The 21157-nt window shown below is 44.9% G+C and overlaps 1 protein-coding gene and 1 long non-coding RNA gene across 7 annotated transcripts in view; one reads left to right on the top strand and one right to left on the bottom strand.

Annotated features, from left to right (window-relative positions):
* The window catches only part of SLIT2 (slit guidance ligand 2), a 233023-nt gene extending 214978 nt beyond the window's left edge, over window positions 1-18045 (bottom strand). For 3 of the 6 annotated variants that reach the window (XM_079989604.1, XM_079989605.1, XM_079989606.1), the window contains exons 1-3: window positions 17545-18045; window positions 14018-14089; window positions 12785-12856 (exon numbers count right to left, since the gene is read on the bottom strand). In XM_079989604.1, the coding sequence (XP_079845730.1) occupies window positions 12785-12856; window positions 14018-14089; window positions 17545-17726 (326 nt within the window). In that variant the 5' untranslated portion in view covers window positions 17727-18045. The remainder of the gene's footprint in view (window positions 1-12784; window positions 12857-14017; window positions 14090-17544) is intronic. The other 3 variants (XM_079989602.1, XM_079989607.1, XM_079989603.1) reach the window with 2 other exon arrangements.
* Window positions 1-21157, top strand: part of LOC307223648 — a 730364-nt gene that overhangs the window by 19426 nt on the left and 689781 nt on the right. The window lies entirely within an intron of this gene.

Here is a 21157-nt window from a genome sequence, read left to right as displayed (position 1 = left end):
GTTGTTATTTGTGGACCTTAAGGCCCTCCGCAGGGCATACCAGGAGAGGCGGTCCCATAGGTACGTGGGTCCTGGGCAGCTGCTACTCCTAGCCAACACCAATCACAAAGGCAAGCAGCAGTGGCAAGGAACACCATTTGCAACAGACATGGCAGAGGAGGAGGGCCAATGCAGTGCCAAGCAGACGGTAACCACCAGGATAAAGCCACCAAAATAAAGCCCTATAACTTTTGTTGAAGGCAGGTGGCAGTGATGGCAGATCCTCCACATCAGCAATGGTGGGTCAAGATCAGAAGGTGGCCATTCTGGGATAATGGCACTTGCCTAAGCCAACTACTGATGCTGGATACACCCCTCTGGGTATGTAGACACAAGTAAAATATTCATGAGGCAGTGGCATCTAAGCCATATTGCACCAACACTCTAGATAACATTTCTAATAGCTGTCTAGGAGCCAGTCTACACTTTACACATGTGTAGTCTCTATGTGGATCTAAAGGTCCCCCCCCCCTTTATAAAGTTTATAAAACAGAGAGAACAATTACAGCAGCAGGTGAAAGTTAAAACAGATAAGCAAACTACAAAATAGGCACAAGGAATATGTGCAGTTGCACATGGGCTAAAATAACAAGGTGAAAGTAAATAATTTTATCAATTATAATTCCATATTTTCCAGGCTTGTACGGAGGGTTGTTGTGAAAACGATTGTTCCACTGTATGTGTAATAAAATAATGCCAGTTTAATATAAAGAGTGCCTGAAGGTTCTAGGCCTTGTGTAGTTTTCTCCATTATAGCTATATTATAGCTGTGTATATATATATATTTTTAAACAACAATAACAATGAAACACAAGCACAAACCAGCAAATAGCCTCTAAAATGGCAAGTTTCAGTGAGGAACAGCTGGAGGAAGGAGAAAGGATATGATGCCAGTGATGGTCCTGCTGACCCACCTTTTTGTACAGAATCGAAAAAGGGGAAAGGGTTGGGAAGAAGAAGGTCCTGTGCAGATAATTGTTCAATGGGATCCCACCCAATCTCTCTGCTTCAGCACTGTTCCTCCATTGAAATCAACAGCCGGAGAGGCTTTCAAAAATCTCTACTTTTCCCTTGAGTATCTCATGTGTAAGGTTTTGTTTTTGTAAGTTCGAATGACTGCCATTGGAGCAATATAACCAATGCTACAAATATTGAAATTTGCTTTGGGTTGTCCCCACACATCCCCCTGGGAGTGTCTTTATACAGTGGTGCCTCGCAAGACAAAAAGAATCCGTTCCGCGAGTCTCTTCGTCTTGCGGTTTTTTCGTCTTGCAAAGCAAGCCCATTAGCGGATTAGCGGATTAGCGCTATTAGCGGCTTAGCGGATCAGCTGTTAAGCGGCTTAGCGGCTTAGAAAAATGGGGGGGAAAGGAAAAAAAAAACAACGCAGGAACTCACAAGACATTTTCGTCTTGCGAAGCAAGCCCATAGGAAATTTGTTTTGCGAAGCACCTCCAAAACGGAAAACCCTTTCGTCTAGCGGGTTTTCTGTCTTGCGAGGCATTCGTCTTGCGGGGCACCACTGTAAACACCAAATGCTGGCACAGGAAAGGGGACCAAATGAAAATGTTTCCTCCATCTCTTCCCTATCCCTTTATCCACCACTTTTTATCAAGGGACAGGGAAAAGTCAGAGGAAACGTTTTCATTCGCTCCCCTTTTCTGTGCCAATGTTTGCCAATCTACCACTAACATCAACCTGAGGTCTACTCTTCTGCCTGCTGCTTCCTTGGTTTACTGCCATGCTGCCAAGCTCACTTAGCCAAATGCAAACTTATGAGCAAGTGTACACATTAGACTGACACTTTCCCCCACTTTGGACTTTACAATGCTAGGATGGTCAGTTAAAAAAGGTAAAGGTAAAGGACCCCTGACAGTTAAGTCCAGTCACAAACGACTCTAGTGTTACGGAGCTCATCTCACTTTACAGGCCGAGGGAGCTGGCATTTGTCTGCAGACAGTTTTTCCGGGTCATGTGGCCAGCATGACTAAGCCACTTCTGGCGCAACAGAACACCGAAACCAGAGCAGCGCACGGAACGCCATTTACCTTCCTGCCAGAGCGGTACCTATTTCTCTACTTGCACTTTTTGGTGTGCTTTTGAACTGCTAGGTTGGGAGGAGCTGGGACCGAGGAACAGGAGCTCACCCAGTCACAGGGATTCAAACCGCAGACCTCCTGATTGGCAAGCCCAAGAGGCTCAGTGGTTTAGACCACAGCACCACCCGCATCCAGGATGGTCACTGAAGTATCCCTAAAAAGCATCACTCCAAAACACAACACTAGTTGTCATAAAACATATAGGTGCTACACTGCTAATTTTTAGGTATAGGTGCAGATTTAGAAATAATTACTATAATTTAAACAGAAATACAGTTATCGCATTGTAAAGGATAAGACTGTGACCAGGTGACTGCTATGTTGCACTTAGTCCAAGTTCTAAGTGTTGATGGGCAGCTACAGGACATTTGCTCTCCCTTCTAATGGTTCCTTATCTTCAGCCAGACAGCTCTCACAATGGATGATGCTTTCAAACAGAAAACTGTCCTCTGTAAAGTAGGGCACATGTCCACTCTATGCAACACTTTTGCCAAAACAGGCTGGTAACCACTTCGGATTCTGCAGGACTTGAGAGAGATTGTTTGCACTCTGAAAAGTTTCTGCTTATCTGCCCAAGCTCCCCAATTAGCTTCCTCAGACAAAGGTCAACAATACGGTAATAAGTGGGTGGCAGATTGCAGTCAGACATTAATATTTTCAGTTATAGAACTGTAACTGAGTACGACTGCTCTTTTGAAAGGCCATTTGCGATATATATTTTTCACAGACATCTAATCCAAATATCTATGGGTGAAGTCTGCAAAAATGGGCATTGCACATCAATACATAATGAAAGTTAGACTAAAGTTCTGTTTTAATCAATCTTTAGTCAGTGCCCATTTTTATGGTTTGAAATGTAATACTAGTTACCACTGGTAGGGTCATGACCGTTACTAAGAAAATTCACTACATTAATTTCCCTGGTGCAGTGACCTGAATCAGCATTCTATACAATGCTCACATATAGAGGAGCGTGTGGAAGATGAGACGGCTGAAAAGAAGTGGAAATAATCTCTTTTATCATCATTAAAGAATATCAATTGATGCTGGCTGCAGCCAAACTCAGATTTCCATCTCACTTTGGTTGTGGTACTCTAATGCTCATTAAAAGTCCACAACAAACGATTCTTACACCTTTTGCTTCTCTTTCCTTTCCCACCGACATGGAAACAAATTCATACAAACAACTGCTTGTAGTGAGCCACTGATGCATGATTCTTTAAATACACTATACTATATACTAACAAGAGTATGTTAACAAATATACTAACAAGAGTATGTTAACTAGAATTCTGAGAATATTCAAAAACATGCTTAGAACTGAATAGCTTTGTCATAGTTAAATGTTTATATTGTCAAAGTTATACCATAGCTGGTAAAACTGCTGTTTCTTTGGGTACCTAATCAAGCAGCACTTTAATATTCTTTTAGACTGTGCTCTGAAAGACTAATGTTTTGTTTTGTGGATTTGTGGATTTTGTAAGGGACAAAACCCCTGTACTTATGGACTGGGTAGAACAGAGCGTTGTAAGGAAACCGGGTTTTCAGGCCTTTTAATGGAATAGCGCACACAAGAATTCAAACAGTACGGCTGGGAAGTCAAAATATATTGCAGGCAAAATTTGTGTTAAATCTTTTCGTCCAAGACACCAAAGCAGGAAGCGTCAAACTGGACACATGACAGAGTTATAGCTGCTCAATATTTGACCTTGCTAAATTACACCATCAACAGCTGCCTCCTAGTGCCAACCTACGTCCTTGCAGTTATACTTGAAAATGGAACAAGCACATGTTGCACAACAGCACCTGATCCAGTGTCTAGCCTAAGGGTTGGAAACCCAACTCTGTGCAGTGAAGCCATTTAGACAAGGGAGGATACTAAACAGGAAACAGGTTTGCAATCTCTTGCATATTTATTACAAGAAATAAAAAAACTTTACGGGTGGTTTTTCAACAGATAAAAGAATTGAGCAGGTACATCTGCAAAAGTAAATGTAGGTTTTGTAGGAGCAAAATCCTGCACTCCAGCAAGCGTAGAGAATCTGGGGCTCTCCAGATATTGCTGCACTCCGATTCCCATCATCCCTGAGTCATTGACAGCATTGTGTGAAAACTAGATTTGCCAAACTACTTTGTCACATACCATTCAAGAAGTATTCCCAAACCAGGATCATGATCTGACAAATCAAGAAATGTTTTATAAAGCTGGGTTAAAAGGAGGGAAGTAAGAGAACAGGGATGCGGGTGGCGCTGTGGGTGAAACCACAGAGCCTAAGACATGCTGATCAGAAGGTTGGTGGTTTGAATCCCCACGACGGGGTGAGCTCCCGTTGTTTGGTCCCTGCTCCTGCCATCCTAGCAGTTCGAAATCACGTCAAAGTGAAAGTAGATAAATAGGTACCGCTCCAGCGGGAAGGTAAACGGCATTTCCGTGCACTGCTCTGGTTCGCCAGAAGCGGCTTAGTTATGCTGGCCACATGACCTGGAAGCTGTATGCCGGCTCCTTCGGCCAATAAAGCGAGATGAGCACTGCAACCCCAGAGTCGGTCATGACTGGACCTAATGGTCAGGGGTTCCTTTACCTTTAAGAGGGAGCAAGCACACAGAGAGGGATGAAGAAATGTTTAGGACTGGCAAACATGGCATCTGAATGCCACCAAAGCCATTGCATGACAGCACTTCCTAGTGTTGAGGACACTCTCTAATCACTCTCTCAGTAACTTTTTAGTTCCAAAAAGTTTTTTGCCACTTCTAACCAATTCAACAAGTTGATTCATCTGAGTCGGGTCTTTTTTAATGCAATCTTTGCCTTTTCTTTTTCCTGCTGATTTTTTTGGGGAGACAGAAGTTGGGCTTCTATTATATTATTTTTGTGAATTTCACAAGGATCCAGTACCTCTTTTTCTAGAAAAATAGCACTGCCTGTATATGCAACATCAAGGCAAATACATATATGCACACATGAGCGGTATATGGACTTCAGAGGATTCACCAAGCTAAATTGTCACCCAAAGGTCCAACTGGTGACCCCTAGTTTTAGACCTGTTCCCATGGACTCTGAAGGAACAGGATCCATGCTGAAAGTCAAGCTAATGTAAGTATTTAGGAATGAGATTTGTATTTTTATGTGGACTTCTTGTGCAGCTTTATGCTGCAATATTTTACAATATAATGGACTAAAGGATGCAGCCATGGGCTGCTGCATGTACATCAAACTTAAGATTCTACCTGCTTTCCACAACAGCTCTTTGTGTGAACAGGGTCTAATATTGCAGCAGGCTTTGTCTCCAAACACCTCTGATAGGAATGACCACAGAATGCAAAGTGAGATTACACAGATTAAAACAAAGTTTGCTCTCAGTGGCTTGATCTCAGCATCTATAACAGTAAGCCAAGTGCCTGACATGTTATCAGAGGTCATTGCAATTTACATGCGCCCCTTCCAAAAGCACAGTCTGATTTAATAACGGAACATGCCACTTGTATTATTTACACCTCCATTTCATTTACTTGTGAGAGATAAAGGATCCTCTGCTGTCGATTTGTGAACTGTATTAAAAATGACCAAGAGTGTGATCATTGCCTCATCTCAACACCTGCTGAGTGTGATGAAACTGCTACTAAATCCCCTCATGTCAGTGAAGCAAAATGATATGTCTTGTATAGTTAATCTGGTGGTGGCATTTAAAAAAAAATTGTATTCCATCCCTTCCTTCCACCAGCATAATCCTCACAATGGCAAGACACTGCCAATATAAAGCAGCACTAGAGTGCAATAATGGAGGACAACATCAGAGAACAGGACTCCTATACCTCCATAGTCAACTGGAGTACAACACCCTTATATCCAGGGCAAGGGAACATCACTCCCATCTCAATGTAAGGAGGTCCTACATATGAGTAGGAATCCAGCAGAGACACATGCCCGGCTGGCATGTTCTCTCCCTCCTGGTCGGTCGGGAGACTCCAAGCACAACGGTCTTTGTCCAGCACAAACATCACAGCAACTGATGCCTTGCAGGCATCAGCACACTTCAGGATCAGCAGAGTATTGGCAGTCAGCGTAACAGACTCAGTAGCGCAGCATTTTGGATAAAATACTTTATTTACGGTACATATAATACGCTTGGAGCATTCTAACTCAGCTCCTTCCTCATCAGCATCAAACAGCAAAGAGAAAGAGACAAAGGAACAAACGTCCTACATCACGGGAACACAGTAATACAAACATCCTGTGTCCGTCACTTCCCACTATGTGGAATGAAAACATACACCGTCATGTGATATAAACAATCCCATGACTGCAGCACGGGAATTGAATCCTAACACTCAACACTCCAACTGCTGCAATTGGGCCTACAAGAACAAGGCACCCTCACAGGTAAGAAGAGTTGGGGGCCACCTGGGAGGAAGAGGGGAAACCTCTAAAAACATCAGACATCAAAAAGCATTAAGATGTGCAGAGTAGTCATCCACAGCTACAGAACATCGTTGTCTGCCTCTCTAATACAATATGGTGACATTATATGTACTAACCTAACCATCACCACCACATCAAGACACACAACAGCAACAGCATAAATGAGGAACAGGGTAAACATGCAGCTTGAAGTCGCACTGGACACCCCCATTCCACCCCCAAACCCTGCTGAGTTCTCCCATATACTGGGAAAGGCGACAAGGAGCACAGACAACTTTATTAACACAAAAAGCCTACACTCTACATACAGCTAGTGATGCCAACTACATGTGACATATTCTTCCATTCAGGATTAGAGGAGAGGCAGCAAAATCAGTAACTAAAAGCAGTTCTGGTGCAATTCCCTGCGGTGGATGGAGAAGCACTATCTCAATGACAATGCCACCACCCCCAACAGAGGACACCCCAAATACACACATCAGGCGCCCCCAACTATACACAGTCCCACATAAAGAGCAGGGAGCCTGAATGAGGCATGCAGGCTTGGAAGAGCATCTATAGCCATTGTGCCTTTTCTCAAATTACAGAGTTAATGAACACTCAGTCACAGGTTATGTATGCAGCTGCTACCCACCGTTTATCACTATCCCCTTGTCTCTCTGCTCTCCACAGCAACCAGGCAGACTTCAAATACTCAGAAGCAAGGGGTTGGGTTTTCTGCTTGTCCCTGCTACTAGTGCACCTGCAAGGGGACTGGGAGAGGCCAAATAGCTCATTGTCCCAATTACAGTAGGGATGAGTCCAGCAGTTGCCATTGGCGGGGGGAGCCTTGGTCAAAAGGTAAGGCATGCTAGGAAATATCTAGCAGATATTGGCATTCATATAAATTAACAAGGGGGTGGCATGACTGGACAAGATGAATTGGGCTGGACAATATGAAATGCAACCTGGGTGTGAACAAGCCCTACAACCACCTGAGAGATGTATTAGTCCATGTGTCAGTTACTCTTGCTTCTTAGCTGTTGGGAATTTGGGGAGGGGGGTTTCTTCTTTCTTGTGGGAACCTGTGGTTAGGAATTTAACCTGGATCTTTTGTATGCCAATCCAGTGCTGTAACACTGCACTCATGCCCCAATTGGTACTGGTGCATATCACTGGAAGCCCAAGATCTTACACGTGGGACTGAGGAGAAATGAAAGGAGAAATGTGATAGGTTAGGTCATGTGAATGGATTGGTCTGTGGCTGTGCAATTAAATTGTTGCTCACTAGAGCAGAAGTCCTTTACTCTCCCCTTCTCAATTTGAAGTTGTCACTTAAAAAATACAAATCAATTTTGCCTTGCGAAAGCCACATTTCTTTCTTTTGGATGAGAACTGAACCCACATCTCTAGTCCTACTGCGATGCTTTGCCACTGAGCTATCTACCAATTCACAGTGCTGCCCTCCATAACACTAAAAAGGTTGCTCCACCTGTTATAGGTATAGGTAAAGATAAAGGACCCCTGGATGGTTGAGTCTTCGCTTTCAGGCCGAGGAAGCCAGTGCTTGTTCACAGAAAGCTTTCTGGGTCATGTGGCCAGCATGACTAAACCACTTCTGGCGCAACGGGACACCGTGAAGGAAACCAGAGCACACAGAAACACTGTTTACCTTCCCACCACAGCGGTACCTGTTTATCTACTTGCACTGGTATGCTTTTGAACTGCTAGGTTGGCAGGAGCTGAGACAGAGCAACGGGAGCTCACTTTGTTGTGGGGATTCGAACTGCCGACCTTATGATCGGCAAACCCAAGAGGCTCACTGATTTAGACCACAGCGCCACCCGCCAATCAGTCACTGAAAGAGACGGTATCCTGGAGATATCATCTTATCATCTGTCCATACAATACAGGAATCAGGCTCCTACTGTGGGTGCACCTAACTGTAGAAATTCCTTCCCATTACACATAAGACAGCCTCTATTGTCTTTTTAACACCCACTGAAGAAGTTCCCTATTTCAACAAGCCGTTTAAGTGGAGATCTTTATTTCTTTATGTTGGATTTTGATACATGGAATTGTTTTTACTGCGAATTTGATTTGAGATGACTAAATGGGATCTAATAGACTTGTTCTTGTAGCATGCTGTAAAAAAAAAACCCCCTGTTTTGCTCACCCAGGCACTGCTGTTTTCTGCAGTACAGTATTCAAAATGATTTCCATTTGGACTCTTAAGTACCCTTATCTCAAGGGGCAGGGTGTGGTTACAAATTAGTACCAAATGCAGGCCTTTTACCCTTTTGACTATGGAGATAGCTAGCTGTTGCGACAGGAGCGGCTCTCTCTCCAGGCCCTTCCCTGTCAAAGGGTTATTTTCTGGCTACGGCATTTGGACTTCTGGGGAATTTGAACTCCTGCCTTAGGGAAGCCCTGCAGCTGTCAGTTGCTGTTCTCCTACCCCCCTGGATGGCACTGTGGACTCTTTCTGAGCTTGTATACTGTATACCAGGAGAGGCTATAGAATGCGATCCAACATGACATTCCTATAATGTCGCTTGGTGTCTTCTGTTCCTCCTACGTTATCAACAATCACCTCAATGACTGGTGAGGAAGAGCAGAGTTGCTAGAGGTATTATGGGTTTTTCAAAGGTGGAATTTTCCATAGGGATATTCTTTGCTTAATGCAAACATGGGGTGAGGGTGAACCAGGGGTGGAGAGCCATTTTGGCTCCAAGGGCCAGATCTTTATCAGCAGATCCTTATCTGGATGAGCCTCATGGGCCAAATTTGACATCTGGGTGGGCCAACACACCTGTCAATCACAACTTTCCAAGTCTCCCGCCCCTTTCTTTCAGTTTCCAAATCTTGGAAGCTTAAGAGTGGAGGGGAGACTTGAAAAGGCTTTACGACAGCATCCACAGCCCGTTCCAGCTGTAACACAGGTGTGGAGGTTGCCTTCAAACACTTCTCAAAAGCAGCTTCTCATGAAAGTGGTGGCAGAGGGAAGCACAGCAGAAGACTCTTCTCTCCCACCCTGCTACTGCCCCCTATGATGCCAACAGTGATCAGATGAGAATGGTTTGGTGGAAATGACCTCATGAACCAAACTGGACACCCTAGCAGGTTGAGGTCAGCCCATAGGCAGAAGGTTCGCTGCCCTTGGGACAAGCACAGGCATGTGTTTCACCGATGAAATTGCAGAGCTATGAAAACCACGGTATCAGTCTGCCAGACCGTGTGTCACAACAGAAAGCAAGGATTAATCTAGAAACTGTATGGTGGTTAAATAGCAATCAAAATCACAGAACACAACCCAGCCAGCAGCTTTGATGGGTTTTGCATTCACTATATGGTAACCACTTAATACATCAAAAAGACTGCCACAGCAATGTAGTTTGTTTGATATTTAAATATCATGCATGTTAACCAAGTCCCTGCTGCGCCATGTACATAAAGGAACTATTTGAAGAGAGTTATCAGTGAATTTCCTGGGAAATATGTTTGAATTCCAAAATCTCAAAGGGATGAATTGGCTCAAGACAACAACATCTATCTCTCAGGTGGATGTGGTAATTGTCAACAAAATGAATTTTCATATTTTCCTCACAGATATTGAACACTTGTTCATAGCCCAGCAGCTGAGATGATTTCAAAGGATTCTGGCTCCAAATTCATTCTACTCCAAAACATGTGATTTGAGCCTTGAACAGAGCAGAAAACTGTGACACTATTACCATAATGTGGGTGGAAACAAAAACCTTAAACTTAGAAGACGAATTCTGATTTTTGAACAAGTTCCAATACATTTTAACCACATGACTGTTATTTCTTTCCACAAAAAAGCAGTGGTTTTCAAAAAATATACAATTACTTGTTTCAGCTAATTAACCAAAATGCAAGGTAACCCCTAAGCATCGAGCTATATACAGTCACATGTAAAAGAGGAAAAGGAAAGGGTGAAATTAAGTGCACAAGAGGTTTGTGTGCTGAAACCCTACTGCTTTATCCTTGATGGGCTCGCTTGTAGTATTGGAGCCCAGCTAGAAAACAACTGAGGCAGGTGGAGAGAGGGGTATCTTCCACCTTTGGAGTTCTTTTGTAGTTTCCAATTAAATCAGTGTTTCCCAAACTTGGGTCGCCAGCTATTTTTGGACTACAACTCCCATCATCCCTACCTAGCAGGACCAGTGGTCAGGGATGATGGGAACTGTAGTCCAAAACAGATGGAGACCCAAGTTTGGGAAACACTGAATTAAACCTTTGAATGTGACATGGGTAGAGCTGTGCTTAAAAGGTGTTAAGTCTGTCATCACTGTTTATTTATGAATAGGTACAACTTTGCTGGGGGGGGCATTCTTCAGAGGTACAGTATTCATATTTGAAATATACATGGGATTATATCCAGTGCTAGTGATACTCAAAGCACATTGAAATTCATGAGCATGACTAAATTCAGTCTGCTAATTCCAAGAGGTCTGCTCTGAGTAAAAACTTAGTTGGCTAATTCAGTTTCATAAAAGTGTTAGGGATTTAGGCCACAATCCACATACCTCAATAACATTCTGAGGATGAAATTAGCCATAATGTGCTGACAAGTTATGTTCACGCCAATATCTTACGAGCACCTTCCACCAGTATGTGATCCGGGACTTAACAGTTCATCAAGAATAATTGTTGATCTTGGACAAACACTTAGGAAATAATTTTCTGTAAACTAATTTCCAGAAATGAAAACTGGCAATAGTATGTGTGCATAAATTGCACATCACTCTCTATTTACAGAAACACAATGATTTTTTAAAAGGGATATTGCTAGTATTTTTAAGAAAAACTTCAACTAGCAGCAGACCTGGGCAAACTTCAGTTCCTATGCTCAAACACAAACCACTTCACCAGTGCACGCCCCTTCCCTATTTTTCTGATTCCATATTATCAATAAAAAGCTTTTGCAAGCTACGGTATCAATGCAAAACACCACCTAGCAAAAACAAGCAAAAATGTTCCTTTTCCAAAACAAATTTATGCCATATTTCAAAACTGTATAGAACCGTCACCATTCAAGAAAATCTGCACTGGCATATTGTTAAAGCATGCAAGACACAGATACTCTCTTCCCATACAAGTTGAAACAGAAAGTTAGTCTGCTGTTTTTCAAGATTTTAAACTGTCTGACTTTCCAGTGATGTCCTGAAAACATCCTTGCTACACAGAGGGAATGGCAAAAAGGGTGGAGAAAGACAGAAGCCGTTGTTACATTCTGTTGTTGTGGTTTTTTTAAAAAAAATAAAACACAAGTCAGCCCCAGAGAACTAAAAACAGTGCTCATAAAAACAGTATAGTTCGGAGATGGCCTTGTTCCCTATAAGCAATGAACAATCCTATGCAAGAGCTAAACAGGACAGAAGAATGCAACATACATGAACTCATGTCCCAAACTGAATTACTGCAGACTTGAGTGCTGTCAAAATGCAATACAGTATACACACAACAGAAATGCAGCTTTCAAAGAAACTGCATAGGTGGAATGCGAGAGCAACTAACTAGCCTTTATCGTTCAACAGGATGGCCTTTCAAATCTCCAAATACTTTACTACAGTACTATAAACACAGGCTGATATGAGTGGTATTCAACACTGGTCCTACTTGAAGCAGACCCATAGAAGTAAATGGAAATAATTCCATTCATTTCACTGTGTCTACTCTGAGCAGTACTTAGTAGAATACAACCCATTTCTCTATTCACATTCTTAGATCCATTCAAACACTTCACAATTTTCTGTACAGTGCATTAAATTTTAGAGCGTTTTACAACTAATTTTCTCCCTTACACAAATGTTTTGCTTTCCCACAACACAGTATACAACGTACAGGAAACCAAATGCTTAAATTGTATTCTTAGTGAAGGAGCAAGTTTTATCATCATTAAATTGTACCAAGTTAGGAGTTATAATTCATTCCCTCCAGAAAAATTGTTTATGTCCCTAGAACTCTTCACATTAGATTGCAAATAAAACTTGTCTTTCAAAAAATGAAAATTACATTTCAGTTTTCCCCTCTATCCCACATAGAATTGTTCCCTCTATTCTACAAGAATCTACTGCTACATTTGATTCTGTCCAATAAGAATTCCAAGAGGGCAAACAAATCCCAGCAGTTTAACTCAAAGTAGAAACAGGGAGGGCAGTGGGGGGGGGGGAATTACAACAACTTGCTTTGTGGTATTTCAAATCAATAAAAAGTTACTTACAGTCTCTCCAGTTCTTTCAGGTCCTGGAATGCTCCTCTTTCTATTGTACTAATCTTGTTTTCCATGAGCTGACTGAAATGCAGAGTATGAGTTTTAAAACAGCTAGTAATCAAACGATGATTAACACCTGTTATTACAGCACTTTAGCAATGGGGAAACTTGCAATCGGCTCCTCTTTATTAACTTCACAATTCTCACCCTATTCTTAGACTTCCCATCCAATTTAATGTGTTTAAGACTTGTCACCTTAAACTCCACTATGACTTTTTTTTTCCAAGGAAGAGAGAAAATACCCTCTCCGTTTTTCAGAGACCTTAAACCTGCTCAAGAACTTGAAGGGTCAAAGGTGATAAAAATATATGCCTTGCTTAAGGAAAAAGTCAAAGCTGCTGCTCAATTACAGAATGTTAAAAACATGTACGTGATGTATAAAAGTTTCTTTTTTAAAAAAAGAAATGAAAGCCACACTTTACAATTATAAATCAAGTTGTTTTCAACTGAAAAAGAGATAATGTGATTGTTTTTTCCACAAAAGGAAAAGTTTGCAACTTTTCATCTTTAGGATGAAATATCAAAACCAATCTAATTGTTTGCAATTATTCCCTAATTTAAAACAATTTTGTTACTAGCATGTCTCAAAGAAGATTTTGTCTTCACTGAAAGAGCAGTCATTACTGTATAGTGATATTTTTTTTAATCTACAGGCCCTGAGAAGGACTTATGAGTTATTAAGTAACTAGGCTTTATATATGGTAAACCTATTTAAAAGTTTGTATCAATTTTTGCAGAATTTGGTGTAAAAGCAAGTTGCATTGATAGCTTTTCTTTCCCGAATTTCCCTTTACTGCTAACTAGAATAACTTCTGACAATCCTAAACTCAAAGTGCATTCAAACAAATTAATTCAGTTAGCCTTTAAAAAAAAAGATATTTCTCTTTACAGCTTGCTAAAAAGCATTTCGTTTTCAGAAAGTCAATAATTTGCTGTATTTATAGAGTCAAGGAAAAGAATAAAATCACAAGTGGCTACAATACAAAATTGCTACTGTGGCAGTCTTCCAAATTTTTATGTCATCTCCCAACTGCTTTTTCTCATACAGTGTAAGTTTGGTTGTCGTTATTTTAGAGGTTAAGTAAAGAATTAGCCTTGTTGATAAAATAAGTCTTTTTCCACAGAACTGCACATATACAGCATACAATAGTAACGGATAAAATACAACAAAAGGCAACTTACAGAACTCGAAGGTGTCTTAGGCCAGCAAAATCAGTCTTTGTGATCCTTGTGATATTATTCCCATTAAGATCCCTAAGAAGAAGTAGTAAAGTTAAAACATTCCAGAACTGGTGGCTATTTATTAAAATCAAATAAACAATAAGAATTTCCAACAAAGAGTTTGAGGATTAGTATCTAACTGTAGGTTGGTGCAAATTCCTGAAAAGTTTATGTAAAAGTAATTCTCCTTTCATTTGCACTTGTTTTAATTTCCAGTTTACTGAAAAAGCATTTGGATATATTGTTTCTAGACTGTTCCTATCATGAAATAGTGAGATTTGTGGTGTGCCATTCACAAATTTGACTTTCTCGCGATAGGAACAGTTATGATTAATGACTGCTACCACTGCCTCTGGACAAGTCCATTCGCTGTTTTTAATGGATGAATGAGAGAAACACAGATGAAATCAAAACGTGTTTACTTAATGATATGCTTAGTATGTTACTTCCTGGACCTACAGAGAACAGGGGAAAAATCATTGGCCCACTTCTTCAGTCAGGTACTCAGAGACAACCCCTGAAGACCATTACAAAGTCCACAACAGACAGGAACACTGGCATCAAATAGTCAAATGAATGGTGAAGCAAGGAGGAAATGGACAGTAAACATCTGACAGCTTTCCTGGGGCCCAGGATTTTTCTGGAAGGCATCATCATCTCTGCAACATTCCTGAAAAACTCAGCATTCCTAAAACTTACACAGCCAAGCTTACCCAAGCAAATATTTGTCAACTTACAAACAATGTGATCCAAGTGTTCATCTCTTTTAACCCTATGTCTGGGTTTAAATTTATTTTATTTTATTAAATCTCATTTAGTCCTGTAATTGTAAAAGGTACAACATATTTACAAATAATGGAAAAGCTCAGAATCTCAATTCACTCCAATTTGGTCATGATTAGTTAAGTAAGGGACAGCTATATTTCCATGACTTCAGCTTGGATTCACTACTTGAGAGTAAAGTTATGGAGGAAAAGCTTGATATGGAAACTAACCTTAAGTCCACATGCATTATATTTGGGGAAGAGATTTAGCACATTCCACTGAAGAAAAGTAGCAGGAATCTCAAGTGATCTACAGATTTTCCCCCACCTGCCCTTAAGACTAATGAGTCACTGATATTTTTCTCTGAGTTTAAAGGAAAAATGCTAATGACTCTCCATTTTTTCCTCCCAAAGCTGCTTACATTAATAGCTACAAAGACAATCAGGATGTGTTTTGAAGAACACTCTTAAACCTAACTGATCAGTCAGGAAAGATCATAATGGCTAAGAATTATATGGCAGATTTACTTAAATCTACAAAGTGGGTACTAGGTACCTCTTCAATACTTTTTGTATCTTTGGAACAATAAACTTCAAGTAGTAAATGCAATTCTATTTTGAGAAAGCAGGTAACAAGGAACTAACTGTGTGGCAAACAAGTGTCATGTTCCTTTTAGTAGTATCTCTCTGCCTCCAGCCCCAAATTATTCAGCAGTCTGTACAAATGATATAAATATTTTGTTGGGGGAAGAATTCAGAATTCCACCTTTGGGGCAAAGGAGTATTGTTAAAAGCAGGGTTTCCTAGTAGCAGGAAATCCTCTGTCTTGATTTTTAAAGTGCCTTCTTGAAAAGTCAGAGTAGGTTTTGTAAATTGCTTCTGGATGCCTCAGGGTAAGAGATTCAGAAATAAAATAAATAATAGTCTTTTTCTTTTTTTTATAAAAACAAACCTAAGTGAAACAAAGGTGGATTGAAATGGGCTGGTAAAGTTTGTCTTGGTGACTCCACTTTGAGCTGGTGAAATTTCAGGCAGAGGGCTTTTGCAAATTACTCTTCCCATTTTAAGTCTGCACTGAAGTTGGCCTGAAGTGTATTCTACAAGCTGTTTTCTACAAGTCATTTCCGCAGATCAGAAGAATAGGTGTATTTCAATCCGTTTAAAGGGCAGGGGGAAGAAGATAAATATGGAGGGAAGCATGGAAAGGGCCATCTCACACATAGTCTCTTCCCGACCCAAATTAACAGCAGTGTATTTTGCTTATTACTGCTGAGTAAGGGGGGGGGGAGCAAAGCAGTGGAACTAATGGCCTGGTTCTTTCATGTCTCCTTACATTACCCAAACCCCATAATGAGAATTGCAGGAAAGGGAGGGGGGAAGGTAAGCTGGGTTTACCAAATCAATAATTTAGAAATAAAGGAATAACTGGGTATTTGTTCAAGGAACTTGAAGTATTCCGAAATAAGGAGCAGCTAATTTGAGGCTGTGGTGTTCTAAAATAAGATACATTGATCTGTGTGTGCATACGTGTTCTAAGGCAGCAGAGAAAGTGATAAAGGACATCTGGTATTGGTACAACACTAAAAAAAATATGAAATAGCGGAAGTCCTAAAGAGATTGGTAACCACCAGCACTAACCACAACACAAGCCATCTGCAACATACATTGATTTTTTTTTTTAAGGGGGGGGGAGGCCCATAAGGAACTCCGTGTATTGATCGCTGGTGCTGCTTTTTTGCATTTCTCCTGCTGTTTAATTTGACAGACTTGCCTTTTAATGGCTGGATTCTTATTTGTTTCCACACTTGTAAGCCACTTTTAGCAACTCCTTTGCAAAGCAGCCAAAGTGGGGTATAGCTTTGTACACCCATAATAAAGAACTGCATTAAGAACTAAACAAAAGCATACAGTATAAAGGTGGCTCTTCAGAAGGAAATAAAGCTCTGAAACTTCAACTGTGAACTACTCTGAAAGCCTGCTGCTGCGCATGGTACCTATAATGCAACTATGCACTGGAGAATGGCTGCTTCAAAGCTGGGAGCAGGGGAGGAGTATCAGGAAGAGTGGATTAAATTTAATGATTACTTAGTTAAATATGTTAAGTTAAATTAACAGAAAACAACTTGCAGATACTTAATTGCCTTAGGATTTTATTTATGTTAAGCGTCGAATTAATACGTTTAGTTTCATAATGTGAAAATCTAAGGACGTTAATGTTTAAGTTAAATTTTATAAGAACTGTGATTGGGAAAACCGTTAAAAGGACATGCAACGAAATTCAACCAAGGGGAAGCGAGGAAGTCCCTTAACAATGTTAACAAGTGTAATTTTCAATAAGGCTATGATTTATGTTTGTTTGTCTTATGTGTTTGTTTGTTTATAATGTTGTGAAAACAAATAAAAAAAATTGGGGGGGGGAATAACAAAGCTGGGGGCAGGGGGAGACTGAGGCACCCTAGAAAGGAACCAGGGAAAGTGTTGGGAGAATTGAAAGCACGAATTCCATTTCCACTTAGCTTTGCTTTTTTTAAATGGGGGGAAGGAAATGTCTTCCATCCTCTGGCAACAGCAATGGGTTGCTTGACATGTTGGCTGGATGAGAGGGAAGGGGGTGGTAAGGATGTTGGGACCTGGGCACGGGGGGGGGGGGAGGGGAGGGGAGGGCGGCAGGTGTGTTTCTGGGGAGGTGGGTGTGGGAAATCTGCGGGGAGGAAGGCGACTTACAGCCTCTCGGTGTTGCGAGGGACGTTCCTGGGGACGCTCCGCAGCGCCAGCCCGTGACAGTCCACGGTGCTCCCGGAACAGGAGCACGGAGCCGGGCAAGGCTGCGGCGCCACCTCGCCCAGGCGGAGCAGCAGCAGCAGCGCGCCCGGGCAGAGCCAAGCCAGCGCCACCAGCAGCTTCATCGTCTCCTCGAGGTCACCGTCGGATCCCCACGGAGAGACGCGGATCCGGCGCTGGGGGGGACCCGATCGCTTTCCCTTTCGGGGGTGGGGATAGAGACCCCCTCAAAAAAAGAGAGACCCCCCCTAAAAAATAGAGACCCCCTTAAAAATATATATAAATAAAGCCCCCCCCTCCTCCTCCTCCTCCTCCTAAGTTCCAAGGTCCCAAGGCAGAATCCAAATCCCCGAGCGAAGTCAGGGCAGGGAGGCGACGTCGAGGCGGATCCCCAGGCAGAGTCCCCCTCCGAAGCAGCGGAGGTGTGAGTCCCGCCGGCCGCGAAGGCAAGGCGAGCCCCTCGGAAGTCCGCTGGCCAAGCGAGCGAGCGAGCGGACGACGCGCGAGCCCAGCCCCTGTTTCTGGCGCCTCCTGGTCCTGCTCAGCACGGCATGTTGGAATCCCGCTCCGTCCAGGCTAGAAGCCCGTCAAGAAGAAGCAGCAGCCGCCGTCGCCGTCGCCGCCGCCGCAGCAGCCGCCGCCGCCGCCCCCAGCCTCGCGCCGCGCCGCCTTGGAGAAAAGCTCGCTCTCCCCGCCGCCGCCGCCTGCGCCGAGCTGCATTGCGACCGCCGGCGAGCCCCTAGAGCGCCAGCGCCGGCTGCATGCTTCGTCCTCGCCGGGAGAGGGACCGAGAGAGAGGCAGGCGAGGGCGGGCAGGAGCAGCTCCACACACACACACACACACACACACACACAGCGGCTCCCCCAACGTCGTCGTCGGCGGGCTGCGCTGCACTGAGGAGGATGGACGCCGGTCGAGGTTAAGAATCGCAGGCAAAGAGGCGGGAGGGGGGGAGGAGGAGGAGACACACGCGCGCGCGCTCTCTCTCTCTCCCTCACACGCAACTCCAGCGCTTGCTCTCCCGCCCTTCGCGGACAAGTTCGGGTCGGTGGGCGCGCAAGCCACCCGACGAAGCGCAAGGGCGAAGAGGAGCCGCTGCAGGGGCAAGGGAGCGCGCCGCAGGCGCCGAGGTCGCTCCGGAGCCCGATCCTGGGGCGGAGGCGAGCGTGGAATCGAAGCCCCCTCGGCAGCTCTCCCTCCTGGCGCAGCTCAGGAGCCGGGGGGGAGGGGAAAGGGGCGGGAACGCGCGCCGCCGCCGCTGCCTCCTCCTCGCGCCCGGCGCCCGGAGACAGTGGCGCTTCGCGGCGGCTGCACCTGAGGGGAGAGGTGAGCGGCGGCGGCGGCAAGGGGGCAGCTGCTGCCGCCAAGGGCTGGCGGAGGCGGGGAAACCAGGTGCTGGGCGCCGGGCCCTCAGGTTTCCCTTCTCCCCAAGCCCTTTTTTTCGGGAGCAAGGTCAATAGAGCTGCTGGCTCTCCGTCCACGCGCGCCTTTCTCAAGAATCCCGCGCCAGACGCAGACTTCCCTCAGAAAGTGCGCTTTCCGCAAGGCAACTCCCCTTAAGACGAAGTTTCTCAGGGTTGAACAAGTGTGCAAGCCAAGTTTCCGGCCCTTATGAAGGAACATCACTGCCTCCCTCCTGCCATTTTAATGTACTATGTGCTTTTTTTTAACCCAACTTCGCAGTAGACGCTGGGTACTTCGAGCCCAACCCGCGAGTTCTTCTCGCCACAGAAAGTCCGTCGCCCCGCGCGCCCTTTTATACAGCCCTGGAGCCGCGTCTTCCCTGGCCACGCCCCTGTGTCCACAAGGGCCCCTGCTGATTGGCGGTACTATTGGAGAGCTTGGGGAGGGGGGGAGCCAGGCTGACAAGAGAGGCGCACGGGAAGGGGAAGGGGAGCTGAGCTTGCCAGAGAGTGGCAGCATGCAGCGGCGTAGCGTCGGTTGTCAGCACCCGGGGCAAGGCAAGTAATTTGCTCCCCCTAACCCGGGGCAAGGCAAGTAATTTGCGCCCCTAACCCCTAACCTGCCACCGCTGCCAGCTTCTTCTTGCTGCTGCCTGGGCTCGGGTATTTACGGTAAGGTAGCTACGGCGGCGGCGGCGGGTCTGTGTCAGGTGTAATTTGCGCCCCCTAACCCGGGGCAAGGCAAGTAATTTGCGCCCCCTAACCCGGGGCAAGGCAAGTAATTTGGGCCCCTAACCCCTAACCTGCCACCGCTGCCAGCTTCTTCTTGCTGCTGCCTGGGCTCGGGTATTTACGGTAAGGTAGCCACGGCGGCGGCGGGGGGTCTGTGTCAGGTGTAATTTGCGCCCCCTAACCCGGGGCAAGGCAAGTAATTTGCGCCCCCTAACCCGGGGCAAGGCAAGTAATTTGCGCCCCTAACCCCTAACCTGCCACCGCTGCCAGCTTCTTCTTGCTGCTGCCTGGGCTGGGGTATTTACGGTAAGGTAGCCACGGCGGCGGCGGCGGGTCTGTGTCAGGTGATCTGAGGCAAGTTGCCGCTGGCGCTGCCGCCCAAACGACGCCGCTTGCCCGGAGGAGGAGGAGGGCAGAGAGGCAAGGAAAATGCAATGTGGCCCAGCAGCTGCAGCAGCAGCGGTGGCGGCGGCGGGGCTGTGAGGAGGGGCTGCCTGGTGCGTCCTCTGCGGCCCTGACGTGCGGGGACCGCGGCAAGTGCTGAGAGCCGCTGCCTGCCGGACGCCTTCAGCCTGGACGCGCGCACAGCTCGTCGGTTCCGCGAGACATGGGGCTCTGCTACAGCCTGCGCCCGAGGCTCTTCGGCGACTCCGGAGGCGGCAAGCGTGCCCCCCCCTAGATGTTGCGCCCGGTGCGGCCGCCCCCCCCTGCACCCCCCACGCTACGCCACTGGCAGCATGTGTGACTTTGCAAAGAATTCTCAATTGTCTCCAAACAGGGCGGAAGGAAGGCAGTGGACAGACTTCAAATCTTCTCACTGAATCTGGGGACACTTTTTTTTTTTTTTTTGGAAAAGAGAAAAAAATGGTTATTAAAAAAAGATTTATTTTTTTTTAAAAAAGAAGAAGCAATACAGTCATATTTCGAGTTGAATGCGCTTCAGGTTGAGTGCGTTCGAGTTGCGCTCCGCAGAAACCTGGAAGTAACCGAGCGCAATACTTCCGGGTTTTGCCGCTCGCGCATGCGCAGACGCTCAAAATGACGTCACACGCATGCGCGGAAGCGGCGAAACGTGACCTGCGCATGCGCAGACATGCCGTCGTGTCTTGCGTTCCATTCGGGATGCGAACAGCGCTCCGGAACGGATCCCGTTCGCATACTGAGGTACCACTGTATCTTTTCTTCTGTGGTTTCTGTCACGCTGCCTTTCTCTGGCTCCCAGCCTGCTCTCTTGGAGTGCTAGCCACCGTGGAGTAGGCTTGGATCAGGCCTGGGCTCGGCTACATGTCCTTGCCCTCCCGGTGCTCTCCTACCTCTCCTCAGTGGTGGCGATGCGGCAAGGTTGGGGCTCCCCTCTTTTTTCTCCTTCCTCTTTCTCTCTCTTCCTTCTCCTTCTCCCTGCATCAGCTCCGGAGTTTTC

The sequence above is a fragment of the Podarcis cretensis genome (assembly GCF_951804945.1).
Source record: "Podarcis cretensis genome assembly, chromosome: 9".
NCBI classification, from domain to species: Eukaryota; Metazoa; Chordata; class Lepidosauria; order Squamata; family Lacertidae; genus Podarcis; species Podarcis cretensis.
Note: the sequence above shows the minus strand (reverse complement) of the source record. Positions and strands in the feature narration are given on the sequence as shown.